Source organism: Balaenoptera borealis (genome assembly GCF_965194805.1).
Source record: "Balaenoptera borealis genome assembly, chromosome: 8".
Classification (NCBI taxonomy): domain Eukaryota; kingdom Metazoa; phylum Chordata; class Mammalia; order Artiodactyla; family Balaenopteridae; genus Balaenoptera; species Balaenoptera borealis.
The window spans coordinates 70,029,161-70,044,638 of NC_138865.1; the positions used below are offsets into that span (position 1 = coordinate 70,029,161).

The 15,478-nt window shown below is 42.5% G+C and overlaps 1 protein-coding gene across 6 annotated transcripts in view; it reads right to left on the minus strand.

The window, feature by feature from the left end:
- Positions 1 to 15,478, minus strand: part of SMARCA2 (SWI/SNF related BAF chromatin remodeling complex subunit ATPase 2) — a 176,040-nt gene that overhangs the window by 146,191 nt on the left and 14,371 nt on the right. For all 6 annotated transcript variants that reach the window (XM_082403619.1, XM_082403620.1, XM_082403616.1 and 3 more), the window contains exons 3-4: positions 11,576 to 11,705; positions 4,887 to 5,276 (exon numbers count right to left, since the gene is read on the minus strand). In XM_082403619.1, coding sequence (XP_082259745.1) covers positions 4,887 to 5,276; positions 11,576 to 11,705 — 520 coding nt within the window. The remainder of the gene's footprint in view (positions 1 to 4,886; positions 5,277 to 11,575; positions 11,706 to 15,478) is intronic.

Consider the following 15,478-nt stretch of genomic DNA (forward strand, 5'->3'; position numbering starts at 1 on the left):
CATCAATAAAAGCCATACCAGTGCAATAGTGTACATATTTCACTTACTCTGGGCGTTTTCTTCTTTAGCATCATGGCTTGTAAACACTCATGTAGAAGTGTATGCCAACTCCTCGAGGTATATTCAAGTCACTATTTTTAAAACCATACGATCAAAGGGACGTATCCAGAGCATGTCTGATATCCCTGGTTCCAAATCTAGCCATTTTCAGCCCATGACTGTGAACTAGATCGGATGCATACACAGCTAGGCTTCTTTAATCCATTAATACAGAGACATCCTTATGTGGTTGAAGGACCCTTAAAATTGAGAAGCCAGAGAGACCCAAATGTGGACTTAGATATTCAAATCTCCAATTCCAAAAGGACTACAACTCCAAAAGATACAAGGTGCACCTTGTCTCTTTCCAAAATAACTGGTAAGTTTCACCTACGGGTTGTGTGAGCCTCAGCAAGTTACTCAGCCCCTGGTGCCTCAGTCTCCTCGTCAGTAGAATGGGGATAATAACAGTACAGTACTCACCTCACAGGGTGGTAGTGAGGATTCAATGAGACAATGGTGGCTATGTGCCCAACCCTCAGCTCTGGTCATTTTTACTGCCACCAAGGACACCAAGGTAAAGAAGCCTAGTTTAATCACTCAGCTTTTCAGAAAACCTCCACCCACAGCAAAAGAAAGGCTTTCAAGGAAATTTGGTACTGTATTAGCCGGAAAATTTGGAAGTGCACTCTTCTAGAGCAAACTTCAAAATGTTTCCACAGTTCAATACAACTCAGCACAAACACTCAGATAAGTCGGCTTGCCATGTGCTTCCTGCTAATTCCCCCATCAGTCACAAGCAAACTCCTTTCTAACTAAAAACTGCAGGTTCATTTACTGCCTGGGTCTACTTTCTCCTCCCTCCAACAGATTATATAAAAACTTCTCTTTACAGAGGCTCGGGGACTGAATGCAGCTTGCTGCAATTAGACATGCCCAGAACACAACTACCTAACCATGAGGTGTTCTGCCTGTCCTTCGGGGGGGCGCTGAGTTGCCTGAATGGATTTTCTCTGTATCAACAGAAAGCATCTCGACAACAGACACTCATGGTCTGCAAAATGATAAGAACTCACGCCCTGGTATCTTCAGATGGAGGACAAATTACATTCTTTAGCTTATCTCCTATTCCCTCGCCAATATAAACAAGTTAGGCTTAATTGTCAGAGGTACAAAATGTGTCTGTTTTCCTGTCAGTCCTCACTTTAGAAGTCAAGGTAGCTACACGCCCTGACTCTCCTGAGGGGTGTCCCACTGCAGCTAAGTGGGGGTGGGGGGGAAGGGATCTTTATTAGATGCCTGAATTTAAGAAACAGGTAAACAAACTTATTAAATTACCTAAGTCTCACATGTACAGAATTTCTGTACAGAGTTCCCACTTTACCTTCTACAGAGAAGGATGTTTATGCAAATAACAGAACAGTCTGTGCATTCGACAAGGATTTAAGTGGTTTCCAGAGGTTGAAAAAAATAAATGTAACAATGATGCTTAAATGAAGCATACAAAGAAATTTTAGATAACTAAGAAAAGGAGAGGGGGAAGCAGGAGAGGGACAAGCACTGAAAAAAATTAGCAATACATCTCTCACTTTCTACCATGAAGGCTTCCCTACCCAATGCAAAAAACCCCAAAACTTTTCAGTTCCTATTTTGAATTTTGCTTTAGTCTCTAAAAAGAAAAATGAATCAAAATTAAAAGAAAAATGCTGGGTTCGATTTGAGTGGAGCCCATAGCAGGCAAGGACCAGAGTTATTTATTTGTTCAGTGCACACTTCTGCCAGTCAAACTGTAATTCTCTGGTGGTGGCACTTTTGGTGAATGATAACTTTGGAGTAGGTTTGAGGCAGATCACCCCAGCCAAAAAGATTCTCTTCACACATGAATGACACTGGCAAATGGGACAAAAGAAAAATGGAAGCACAGCTACCACCAGAGAAGCTGACATACTTAAATTGATTTTTTCCTGAAATATTAGCAGAGGTATTTATAAGCAATCATATTGCTTTATTTAAGAAAAGGAGGGGGATAAACAATTAATACAAGTAATATTAACTTAAAAAACCTTTTTCTTTTGTCTTACTTGGACTTGTCTGAAATACCAATGCAAAAAAAAATAGTGTCTTTGTCAAGTAAGGTCATCATCTCCCTGTGAAATCTGAGATTTGGGGACAAGATCAGCAATGTAACGTCCCTCCCAGTGGCAGGAATGAGTCTGCTCTATTTGAAGAAAGTATCCTCTTTCCTCCTTTATCCATAGCCTCTTTGCCCACTCTGGCAGTATCTGCCCAAATATTTTCATTTCTAATGAAGCCTGACTGCTGGAAATACAAAAGACACGAGCAGTGAGTAACAAAACGAGTTCCCCCTAATGACAGGACCCTGGCGAGGGAAGATGCACGCATTGGGTTAAAAACAAACAAAAAAAATGGAGCCCTCTTCTCTGGAAAGGATCCAGAAAATGCACCCAGGATTGTGTCGGTTAGGATGTGAAGTATTTGTTATATACAAGTGTCCGGATAACTGAAAATCCATCCTTTAAGTTTTACTACGTCATCTGATCTCATTATGGTGACTTTGGCTGAAAGGGTTTCTCAAACGAATCATTTAGCTTGCTGCCTTCTTGAACAATACCCTGGAAACTTTTCCTGTTGTGCGTAGGTCATTTTTAAAAATAACAAGCCTCGCTGAGGTCCATGACGAGGGGATACCCCAGGACAAGCTGCGATGCACGGGGAAGTGTGCCTGTGTGACATGGTCCCTCACGATTACCTTTTGGGAGGCGCAGATTTCGCTCCTTCCACCTTAAACTACCAACAATCTGACTGTGACCATTCAGCCTCTACTGGGAACTCCTTTAGTTAACGCTCCTCATATACTGAGATGCAGGATATCAAGGTCACCAATGTTGCTGACACTGTGTCTAGAGTATGAATAAAAAGGCTCTCAGTAAGGAGCAGAGATCCTTTCCCTTCCTATGCACAGCAGTGAAATGCCTGCACTTGGTACACAGAGCTTGGGACAGAGCCTTTCCCTTGTCATGAGCCTTTTTGGTCATGAAGGAGCCAGGATGGGGAAGGGGGTAAGGCCATGGGCTCTCCAGTCAGACTGCTGGCATTGAATCCTGACTCTCCATACCCCAGATGTGCCACACGTGCAAGGTACTTATTACTGAGCGTGGAGTACAAGGTAAGCTAGCTAGCAGGCACTCAGTAAGCACAAGCTACACACATGCATAGACATACATACATTTTTTGCTTCTCTCTGGCTGCATTCCTGAGAGCTAGTTTTTGCACTTTTAAAGCCTCTAAACACACTGAGTGTTCAAACTACCATTTTATGCGTGGTCTTCCTGTACAACATTTTCCGTCTCTGATTTTTGGTCCCATGGGATCCTCCACCGACCAGAGCACTGTGGTTAACACACCGAAACCTAGAGATGCCGCGATACTTTCTTGCTCTTTAAAAAACCATTCCTAAGGCTCCATCTACAATTAACAAGATGAGTTTATCCTTCTAGTAGGCAACTCTTAAGTTTCCTCTACCAGAAAAGAAACATTTACAAACTCAGAAGGTAGAATAATTAAAAAATAATAATAATCTGAACTCTTTCCCTTTGTCTAAGTCCCAAAACCTAAGAAGAAGACCAATATCCCAAACTAGTTGCAGTGATCAGCTGTCAGGGCCTGCCCAAATGAGAGGGAACCATTCACAGGAAAGGGTGTCAATGACAAGGAAGCACCCTGGAATTCAAATTCCCTAAGATTCAAATTCTCTGGAATTCAAAGCTGTGGTAGAATAGAACCATAAACTCTGTGCTTATCTAGCTGCTAACCAAAACCTTCCCAGAGAAAACAACATTCATGGAAGATCATCCTAGAGCCCCCTGGAGCTCTGAATTCTATCAGTGGGATCAAGCCAGACCACCAGAAGGTCGTACAAAGGACTACCTCATCTCAACCCATTATATAATGTCATAGCTTCAGATCTGATGCCAGGGCACATGGGAAATAGGCCATGTGGATTCTGTTACTCTCTTTGTTATGAACAAATGTTACCAATGCCTCTACCATGCAGTGCCCCTTACAATAATAACAACAATAATTTTAAAAAAAGTTCCCACCTGGGAAAGCTACTTTATACTCTCATGCTAGAAAGGACTCTGTGTCCACTGAGAAACTGGTAAGCAGCTTCCTTCCGAGCGGTGAGTTATCAGGCACCTGACCCTGTCTCCTTTCCTGACTGCCAGGAAACTCGAGTCACCTTGGAAGCTCAGATGCAGCAGCCCTGAGAGCTCCTGTAGCCCCCCACATTGCCAACCTCCCTGACCTTGATTTCTACTTCCCTTTGCCTCGGATTTTCTACTTGATAATTCCTTTACCGCAGGTATGCTTCTTTGGAAGCCTCCCCAGATACTTTTCACAAAAAGGGACAGATGTAAATAAATAAACAGACACGAAATAGCTCAAGGAGAGCAGATTCGAGACGTGCGTGTTGACAACGGAACGCACGGGGTGTAGGGGTTCCTAACCTGGGGTGTGCATAGACGGGCTTCCGACAAACCTCGCACCGCTTGAAAGAGAATGCGAAATCACGGGGCTTTTTGCTTATAGCCACAGCTTGTGCCAGAGTCTGCAAAGTTTAAGAAGCACTGCTCTAGGACGTAGGCAGAGGAGACCAAGAAGCGTGGCCAACTAAGTGAAGCAAAGACAAGGGAGCCGGGGAGGTGCAAGAGAAGGCGACGTCAGCCCTGGGCTGATACCACCAGCCCAGCACTTCTGTGCAGTTAGCAGTCCTTCTCGTCCGAGTCGGACCCTCACGTTATTCATTTGGTTGCCTATGAACCTACCAGATGGCCTGCTGTAGTTGACAAGGGCCTGCTGCTGCGGCGGCGGCGGCGGCTGCGGCTGCGGCGGCGGCTGGGGCTGAGGCGCCGCCTGCTGCTGCTGCATGCCCGGCAACGTCCTTTTCCCCTGGACCGCGAGCTGCAGCGTTTCGGGGAGGGGCTGGCCCCGGGCCAGCATTTTGTAAGCTAAAATCTGAGCTCGCAGCTGATGCAGCTGGACGGGACTGAAAGGCGAGGGCCCCCTGCTGGGCTGGCTCATCGCCTGCGGGTCGCCTGGGATGAGGGTCCCTGGCTGGCTTGGTGGCATCTGCGGTGCGGTTGGGCCACTTCCCGATATCGGGCTGGAGACGTGCTCGGGGGCTCCCAGCGGAGACGGGTGCGGCGACATGTAGCCTAGAATGAAACACAAAAAGGAGAGGTCACAGGCTGCCCCCCGCGACCCTGAAGGAGAAGCATTCCCGAACGTTTTGATAATTTTCCAGAACACCACTGACGGACAGACATCGAAAGCATAGGTAACTTAATAATTACGGGATTTTACATAACTTAAAACTTACATATATCAAATGTATACATAATTTAAAGAAACAGGCAAAAGTAATTTTAATAATATATAATTTAAATCGACATACCCCAAATATTATCATTTCAAAATATAACAATTATTAAAGAGAGATTTTACGTTCTTTTCTTCCTATTCAGTTACGGCGCTGTCTCCACTGGGACTAACCACATCTCAAGTGATGGACAGCCATATGTGTCCTAGAAAGTCAACTGGTAGTGGCTGTCGTACACCTAAAGGAAGGGCACCAGGGGACAGTATTATACGTTAAAAGTAGCCCGACCTGGAGAACAGAACCTGAAGGTGTCTGCTCTGTCGCAGTGGGGAATGAGTCTCTCATGGGGATATTACTTGGTTTATTATAATGCCCTTTATGAATAATTTGCCATGATTGAGGGCCTCCACTGTTGTAGGCACTAAGCAAGGCATTGTACATACTATTTTAGCTGAGTTCTCCCTGGAAACAGAGACTGACGGAAGGATAGAGCGGAGCTGATTTATCTGGAAGGCGCAGGGGCACTAGCAGGGGTGTGGAAAGGTGCTACGCGGAAGGGACGGCAGCCAGTAATGGGTGTCTGATTAAGCCAGCTGCTGTAGCGGGTACCTGAAGATTAATCTCATGCGCAAGTTCTGGGATAAAAGGCACATAACTTGCCTCCAAATTATCCCAGGGAAGGAGCTGGGGTATTTACACTCCATCACTGGTCACTGGTTATGACTCTGGGGATCATTAGTCCCCGGGGACTTTGCCATGTGTGAGTAAGGTGGACTCAAGTAGACTGAAGGTGAGATGGTAGTCTGGCCAGTGGATATAAGGCTGGTGGGAGCACAGAAATGGTAAGAAGAATTAGAGGGAAGTGAGTGGAGTATACATGTTTCCTACGGTCCTCGCCACATCCCCAGAAGATATGTACCGTCACCTCATTTTTTAAAATGAGGAAAGGGAGGCTCAGCGAGCTAGTGAGTTTCCCCAGGTCACACAATCAGATCTTGGTAGCTCCAAGATGCAAACCAAGGTTTGTCTGATTCCAAGGCGTATGCTCTTTCCATGGTCTAATATTAATTTGGTTGTATAAAAATAAATTAAAGCCTTGAAAATTTCAAAAATCTTCTAGAACCATTTACGATACAATATAAAAATGAGAGTAATCTGCTCCGGTTACAAGAGATCTAAATGGGAAATTGAAGAATACTTAAGAAAGAAAAGTCAAAATGCACAAAAATTTCAAGGAACTTATTTCAAGAGATGAACTGTAGAGCCCGGACAAAGAATCCCTAGAAAAACACACGACTGAGCATTGCTGAAGGGAAATCCAAGAGGAAGGAGAGGACAGAGTGGCCTACTGTAATCCAAAAGGTTATCTTCAATTCAAACTGAGTGCTAATTCATCAACTCAAAGGTGTCCTAAGACACAAGTAAAATATTAGATTAAAGGTCTTTGCCTTTAATAAATGCACCTGCATCACACTTATTTTAAAGGTCATCACATAGGTGTTTATTAGGCATCTGCTGTGTGTTTGAACCCCTGTCAAATTTGAGCCAAGACAGCTCTATGCATCTACGTGGAATCACAGAGGCCCAAGAATATCTGACCCACACTGCCTGGGGACTCATCATCACCATCCACACGACTAGAGAAAATAAAGGATACAGTTACTTTTATCTCAAATTGCCATTTGGAGAGGGAAACAAATTTAGCCTGATCCTCTAAGACAAGAGTAGGTTTTGTTCTATCAATTGGTGAGTTGTAGAACTCCATTCAGAGTAATCCTGCCCTGAAGAGAAATGGAAAAACTGCTAACTCATTCCCCAAATCCCTACTCTATAAGGGAGCACAAAAATCACACAGCCATTAGGATTCTAGTTGGTCATAAAAGTTAGCCAAGAAAAATGCCCCTGAAATCAGCCTGCAAGACAAGCAGAAATTTAAATCCCAGGATGTTGTTATTTATAACAATAAACATTTAGAGAATATCGATAACATACACTTAACTTCACCATTAACATTCTTCCTTCTTAATGAGGTTAACATTCACCTCCTATTTGTAATGCTGGTGCAAAATGGTAGTTTGTTCGTTAGGAAAGCACCTTCCTGACACCTTTTTGACCAACCCTGCATCTACCACTGGAGGAGAAACTTCCTACTATAGTTACTGACATTTTCATGGTAGAAGGGATACAACCAGGTGTTAAAATAGGTCATGTCTCCTGCCTTCTGGTCCATCCTCCTTCCTGAGGACATCATCAATCATAGCTTACCCATGATAAATCACAGGACGCCTAATACAACAGACCAAAACATTAGACAATCCAATCTAAATGCAACTGTGTAACGCTGTTCATCAGATCGCTCTTTTCAGCTATGAACTCCTGGCAAGGCAAAGTTACGAAGATGAGACAGTTACATTAAGTACAATAATTCACTTTACCTCACATTTGCTAAGAAACTAAGAGTGGAGTAAAAATCATTTTCCAGAACTAATCAATACAACAAAATTCTCCCTCAAATGTGGAAAGAAGAAGAAACTGGGGGTGGGAAAATTTGCTGCCTAGAATTTATAGGGGATGTTAATAGAATCATTCTATCACAGTATGACATTAAAAATGTGACAGTGTTTCAGCTAAAGAGAGAGAGATTTCTTTTTTTTTAATGACATGACTAGCATTTCATAAAACTTCAGGAAAATCAGAATCTAAATGATACAACATAACATATTTCCGTAATTATCTTTAGTTGAGAAAACAGTGAAGAAATTGCCTGAGAGTGAAATACCTTTGTCTGTAGGATGACTGTGTTGGTGCAGAATCTGCTCTTTTTTGAAATCTGGTTTGATTTGCTCATTTAAAAAAAAAGTAGTCAAAAACTGGCAGTTTTCCTTCCCTCATCTTCAAGGGCCATTATCTCCCTAGTTTCCCCTTGCCTCAGAGAGAGGCAATCACCTCTCTCCTCTTAATAAACTTGAATTTTTCAGTGCCAATTTTATATGAATTTTCTCTTCACACACACACACATACAAACATTAAATATTATTCACTTGCCTTTAAAGGCTTTTTCTAGCCAATGGACTAAAAATAAACAACGTTATCATTGGGACCATAACGTACACGATTCAGTATTTATTGAGGGAAATGGTTTTGCTTCTCAACCAATACCTTAAAATAACCTAATAGGTTGCTAGGTAGTTAAAGCTGGCAGTTTTCCGATCAATACCACACCTCTCTGTACCTGTGTGTTTATAAATGGCTTCCTACAACGGGGTTTTTAAAGATATATGCTATTATGGAGTCTGAATTCTTTTTAGATAACTATATAGAATAAGACTGCATTATACCAATACTACTTTATTCAAAGACATATTTTAAATAACTAATTCCCCAGCTTACACGGCACTTTACTATTTTAGCGGAAAATATTACGTGCTAGTTCTGAATCCATTTAACTTAATGCAGACTTCTGCATTCCAAAGTAATTATAACTTACTGAAATTATATAAAAATTAAGATCTATTTAAAAGTGTTGACTTTTGAATACATAAATCCACTTCTCTACCTACTTGAACAAAATTTACTAAATTTCCAGTTATGTGCTAGACATTGTGCCAAGTATTAGAGATTCCAGGAAAAATCATCATTTTAGAAGTTGAAGGAAGGAACTGAGCTATGAAAGAAGTTTTAAGATACATAAAAGTAAAAATGCTCACTTATAATTCACGCATTTCAAGTGTTTTCCTTTGGAGTCTTCCTAGGGCCCCACTACTAGAGGTACTGCAAAGCCAGGAGCAGACAGAGCAACCACCAGCTCTGAGAATCACTGAATATAACTCATCTATACCTCCCAGGTATTAAAATGAGATCTACATTAGCTCTGTGAACACACCTGGCTCTTTAGAATTTAAATGATAAACCTGGAAGTGTCGTCTTAATTCATTCTTAACACTGAATGGGTCAAATTCTTTTCTTCCTGTACCTCAAGAAGTCCCAATGATTCAGCCTGCTTTTCTAACATGGTCAAGATTTTACAAGTCATTTGCAAAACTTACGCCTGCCTGCCATCAAAATTCAGATCAGAGTCCAGGATCTTCAAAAACCTGCCCGAGTATTAGTAAAGATGCACTCCTATGCCTCCATGACTTGCTTTTATATAAATATATATATATGTATTTAAAAGCAAATACAGGGCTTCCCTGGTGGCTCAGTGGTTAAGAATCCGCCTGCCAATGCAGGGGACATGGGTTCGATCCCTGGCCCGGGAAGATCCCACATGCCTGGGAGCAGCTAAGCCTGTGCGCCACAACTACTGAGCCTGCGCTCTAGAGCCTGTGCTCTGCAGCAAGAGAAGCCACGACAATGAGAAGCCCACGCACCACAAGAAGAGTAGCCCCTGCTTACCTCAACTAGAGAAAGCCCATGCGTGGCAATGAAGACCCAACACAGCCAAAAAAATAAAAAAATAAAAAATAAAAGAAAATACATTTCTCTAAACCCTCACAGTCAAAAATCTTCCCTTGGGTTGATGGATGTCTGATCATGGATGGAGAAAAAAACTCACATACATTAAATTACAAAAAAGTATATACAACAACACATAAAGCATAAACTTTGAATTAGAATATCAACACATTAATTAGTGCTGGATTAATCATGCCCTTGGCATGTTGAAATGTCCATATAATGATTCTGAAAAGAGGTTACATTGCATCCAAAAGACTTTGAGGTGTCTTTACTATTTTATTTATTTATTTGGCTGCATTGGGTCTCTGTTGCTGCTCGCGGCTTTGTCTAGTTGTGGCAAGCGGGAGCTACTCTTCGTTGCGGTACGCGGGCTTCTCATTGCAGTGGCTTCTCTTGGTGCGGAGCACGGGCTCAAGGCGCGTGGACTCATTAGTTGTGGCTCGCAGGCTCAGTAGTTGTGGCTCGCGGGCTCTAGAGTGCAGGCTCAGTAGTTGTGGCACCCGGGCTTAGTTGCTCCGCGGCATGTGGGATCCTCAAGGACCAGAGCTCGAACCCGTGTCCCCTGCCTTGGCAGGTGGATTCTTAACCACTGCACCACCAGGGAAGCCCCTGAGGTATCTTTAATATGCCTTCAATAATGAGGAGAAAAGGCACCCAGGAGGAGAGAAATCTACCATATATTGATTTGGCCATTACTGTGGGTTGAACTGTGTCCTCTACAAAGAAATGTTGAAACCCTAACCCCTGGCACCTGTGAATGTGACCTTATTTGGAAATAGGATCTTTGCAGATGTAATCAAGTGAAGATGAGGTCACACTGGATTAGGGTAGACTCTAATCCAATGACTGGTGTCCTTATAGGAAGAGGGAACTCTGGACACACACACAGACACACAGGCAAAATGTCATGTGGAGAGCAAGACAGAGATTGGAATGACAGATCTACAAGCCAAGGAATGTCAAATATTGCTGGCAACCACCAGAAGCTAGAAAGAGGCGAAGAAGGATTCTTCCCTAAAAACTTCAGAGAGACCACAGCCCTGCTAATACCTTGATTTCAGACTTCTGGACTCCGGAACTTTGAGAGAATATATTGTTTTAAGCTACCCAGCTTGTGGTTAATTTGTTACGGCAGCCCTAAGAGACTAAGAGAGCCACCCACCAGCAATGACAGGCTATTCCACTGCCAGAAAAAGCCACCTTACAAAGTAGGAGTGTACAATTCAAGGGACACGGGTGGCTCATCTTACCTTCACATCTATGCTGTTGCTGGGAGGCAGACCTGGAGTCTCCTTCTGGCCCTGTCACTTACCGGCTGTGCAAACTTAAGAAAACAAAGTAAATTCTCTGAGCTTTAGCCTCTCCATCTATGAAACTGGGGTACTATAATTTATCTCACAAGATCAGGGTAAAGATTCTGCGTGAAGTACACAAAGCACTTTGCAGAGTGCTTGGACACACGGTGGCCAGTAAAACTGCTAGGATTTTGCAAAGAAAATTGCCCACATCAACCATAAAGTTGTGTTGGCGGGGATAAGGGGAGATTTCTACAGGGAAAAGAAACCGGCTGGATTCCATCCTCCTTAAACACGTTCTCTGGAAGTCATAATTAAAATAACCAATAGGAAAGATGAAAGACTGTGGTATAGAGCCAAAATCAGGTATGTAGCCACAAACCTTGGCTGTGTTGGTCCATCGGACTCTGGGGAGGGCCCATTCCTGGGTGAGGTGGTCGCATAGCGGTGCCCTTCATGGATCCACAATGGATATCTTCCACAACCCCCTTGTCGTGCATACCATCAATGGGCTGAAACATTTACAGAATATCAGTTAGACGTCTCTTTCAGGCATAATATTTCTATCTGGTGTTTTAAGACCTCTTCCTAAAAAGTCTTCAAAATTGTGGCGCAATCATCTATTACCCATATGATAGTCATATATTTTGACATTTATTTTACATATATTACTATTTACATAGATTTCATAGATGGGACAAAAAATAAAATAAAAAAGACTACACCAATAGGATCAGCAAAACTACCTGTGAAGTCAAAAGTTAAGGCTTTAAACAGTTGAAATTTTTTTGGTCATGTCAAAACCTGCAAATAAAAATGAAGCTCTGGGGGCTTCCCTGGTGGCGCAGTGGTTGAGAGTCTGCCTGCCAATGCAGGGGACACGGGTTCGAGCCCTGGTCTGGGAAGATCCCACGTGCCGCGGAGTGGCTGGGCCCGTGAGCCACAATTGCTGAGCCTGCACGTCTGGAGCCTGTGCTCCGCAACAAGAGAGGCCCACGCACCGCGATGAAGAGTGGCCTCCACTTGCCACAAGTAGAGAAAGCCCTCGCACAGAAACAAAGACCCAATACAGCCATAAAATAAATAAAATAATAAATACTTTAAAAAAAAAAAAGTAAACTCAGAACGATTTGCTTTAAAGCACCAGTCCCATATCCTTAAAAAAAAAAAAAAAAGTTCTGTTCAGAAGGTAGACAAATATAAACTATTATTCCATACCCTCTTAAGTAAGTCCTGAAACCTGCCGTAGGTTGAAGCTAGTCCAAAGTCTGAATGAAGGAAGGAAGACTCTTTGAAACGTCTGTGATGATCTATTTTTTGGTAACTTTTTTTCATCAGAGGGGAAGGAACCATGGAAAGTTTAAAAGTTGAAACCATAAAGTTCCAAGGCAGTTGGGAAAAGAGGGACAGACAGGGTAGAGCGGTGAACGGGGGTAAATACTGAACGGGAAAGAGGGTGAAACAGATGAAGCTATACTACAGAGGGAGGAAGACAGAAAAAGGTTAAAGGCAGAGTTTGGAAAAAAATAAAGAACACAGGGGCTGGAAATAGGACTTGAGGCCTTGTACACAACAGACACCCAATAAATAGCCATTGAATTGACACTAATCCAATCCAGAATTGGGCAATGGAGCATGTGTTTGAGAAAGGAAAAGTCTATTCCTCCCCAAACTGGAATAGCAATTTTCAAAACAGCCTGAAAGGAATATTTCCAGGAGTTTATAGAAACCAAATGACTTCAAGCAAGAAAGTATGAGTGTTTGCAGTTTTGGAGAAAGGAAAGTTAATTTCTGCAGAGTCAAAAGCATGCACTTGAAAAGAGGAGAAATTTACCATAAAGAGGATGTTCAGAAGAAAAATGGGAAGAATTTGGTATAAAGAGTGTCTCTGAGTCTGTTAAATAGTAATAATAGAGAGGAAATCAAAGCAACACAGCAGATGTATTTAGGCCACTTGTTTATTTATTTCCAGTAATGTTGAAAAGCAAAAAGCTGAAGCTCAGAGGGAGACAGAGGAGAAAGACAAGGAATAAAGCTGCCTATAAAAAGATTCTCAGAAAGTGAAGGCATCTGGTCAGCAGGTGTGAACTCCAGGCACTTCACCATGTCCTCACCCAGGGAATTATCTGAGGGACTGCGGGCTGAGAAAAAGCAGGATGAGAAAATGCAAAACTTGCAGAATGAGAGCAAAACAAAACAAAAAAGAGCTTGATGGGAGCAGAGAACAGGAGAAAATGTGACGAAGATGCTAGATAACAAACAGAAGGGATCAGAAGATACATTTATACATAAAAACAACCCAGGGCAAAAACATAACATTAACCCAATACACTCATGCATACGTTTAACTTTTAAATGCTTAAATAATAATAGAGGTGAGCTAAATATTTTCCTTCGTATCTTTCATTTTGGAGGTGAAACATCCTTAAACCCTTCTGAAATTATTTAACCCGCTTGGACTAAGGTTAACAAGTGACAGATCCGGTCTATAATACACCTCCCAAATTAATATGAACACAAGATGATTTAATGACTTCGATATGTCTATACGTTCATTATGTCTCCTAAAGAATGTGATATGGAAAACAAGTAACTTTATTCCTTTACATACCTGACAAGCTAAAAATGTGTTTAAAAGAAATCAAAAAAGCAGGGAGAGAACTTGGGGATATTATAGGGCTATCCATGATATGCTGTTAAATGAAAAAGATGTTGTTTCAGAGTAACTAACAGTGATGATATGATGCTATTATGGTAAAAGGAAACATTTTTTAAATCATACCTGAATATGCATACCTGTGCTTAGATGGTATTTTTACTGAAGATGGAGAAAAAAGTAAGGTATAAAAAGCATATACAATAAGCTGTTACTGGGGGTGAACCACTTCTTTTATTTATGTCAATATGGTTTTACTTTTCAAAATAAGCATATATTAATTTTCTGATTTGAAAATCATCAAATAACAAAATTTGCAAAAAATGAATCTTCCCTTCTGGGCTGCAATGCCTTACCTTAAAACTGACCTCCAGGGACTTCCCTGGTGGTGCAGTGGTTAAGAATCCGCCTGCCAATGCAGGGGACACAGTTCGAGCCCTGGTCTGGGAAGATCCCACGTGCCACGGAGCAACTAAGCCCGTGCACTACAACTACTGAGCCTGTGCCTAGAGCCCGCAAGCCACAGCTACTGAGCCCGCGTGCCACAGCTACTGAAGCCTGTGCGCCTAGAGCCCGTGCTCCACAACAAGAGAAGCCGCCGCAACGAGAAGCCTGCGCATCGCAACGAAGAGTAGCCCCCGCTCACCGCAACTACAGACAGCCCGTGTGCAGCAACGAAGACCCACTGGAGCCAAAAATTAAAAAAAACAAAAACAGGGCTTCCCTGGTGGCGCAGTGGTTGAGAATCTGCCTGCTAACGCAGAGGGACATGGGTTCGAGCCCTGATCTGGGAAGATCCCACATGCCGTGGAGCAACTGGGCCCGTGAGCCACAACTACTGAGCCTGCGCGTCTGGAGCCTGTGCTCCGCAACAAGAGAGGCCATGATAGTGAGAGGCCCGCACACCGCAATGAAGAGTGGCCCCCGCTTGCCGCAACTAGAGAAAGCCCTCACAGAAATGAAGACCCAACACAGCCAAAAATAAATAAATAAATAAATAAATAAATAAATAAATAAATAAATAAACAAAAACAAAAAAACCAAACTGACCTCCAGTCCTACACAATTAAAGGGAAGACTTGCTCTTTTCTGTGGTAACCTTTCTGTTCCAAACCAGCCCTGTCCACCTGTGATGTCACTCGGAAAAGATGTAAAACCTCTACACATCTCTTCAGGCCTAACCTTCAGGTAATACACAATGGTCCCATAGATTTTCTTTGGCTACCGCTACCTCTCAAAGCAAATTGTCACAGAGGATCTTGTTTGCTTTCTCAAAAGGCCATTCTCTCTTCTTTGCATCTCCTGCAAAGGCGTAATGCCCAAGGCATACCGCTATGCTCATCTCAGCAGCAACAACCCGAATCTCATCAATGGAAGATTATTATAACCTTCATCCAGAAACAAACAACTGGCCCTGAGCTCTGCAAAATCAGAGCCCTCTTCCAAAACCAGAATAAAGCCACTTCACAGACAGAGAGCAAAGTGCATTTTTAGGAATTCCCTAAAAACTATTTTATTTCAATCAAAGCTTTTTTGAAAACAATCCTTTAGGAAAGGACTCATTTTCCTTTTACTCTTTGGGACCTACGGGATCTTATTAGGGAAGAATAATTTTCAATACGTTCACTC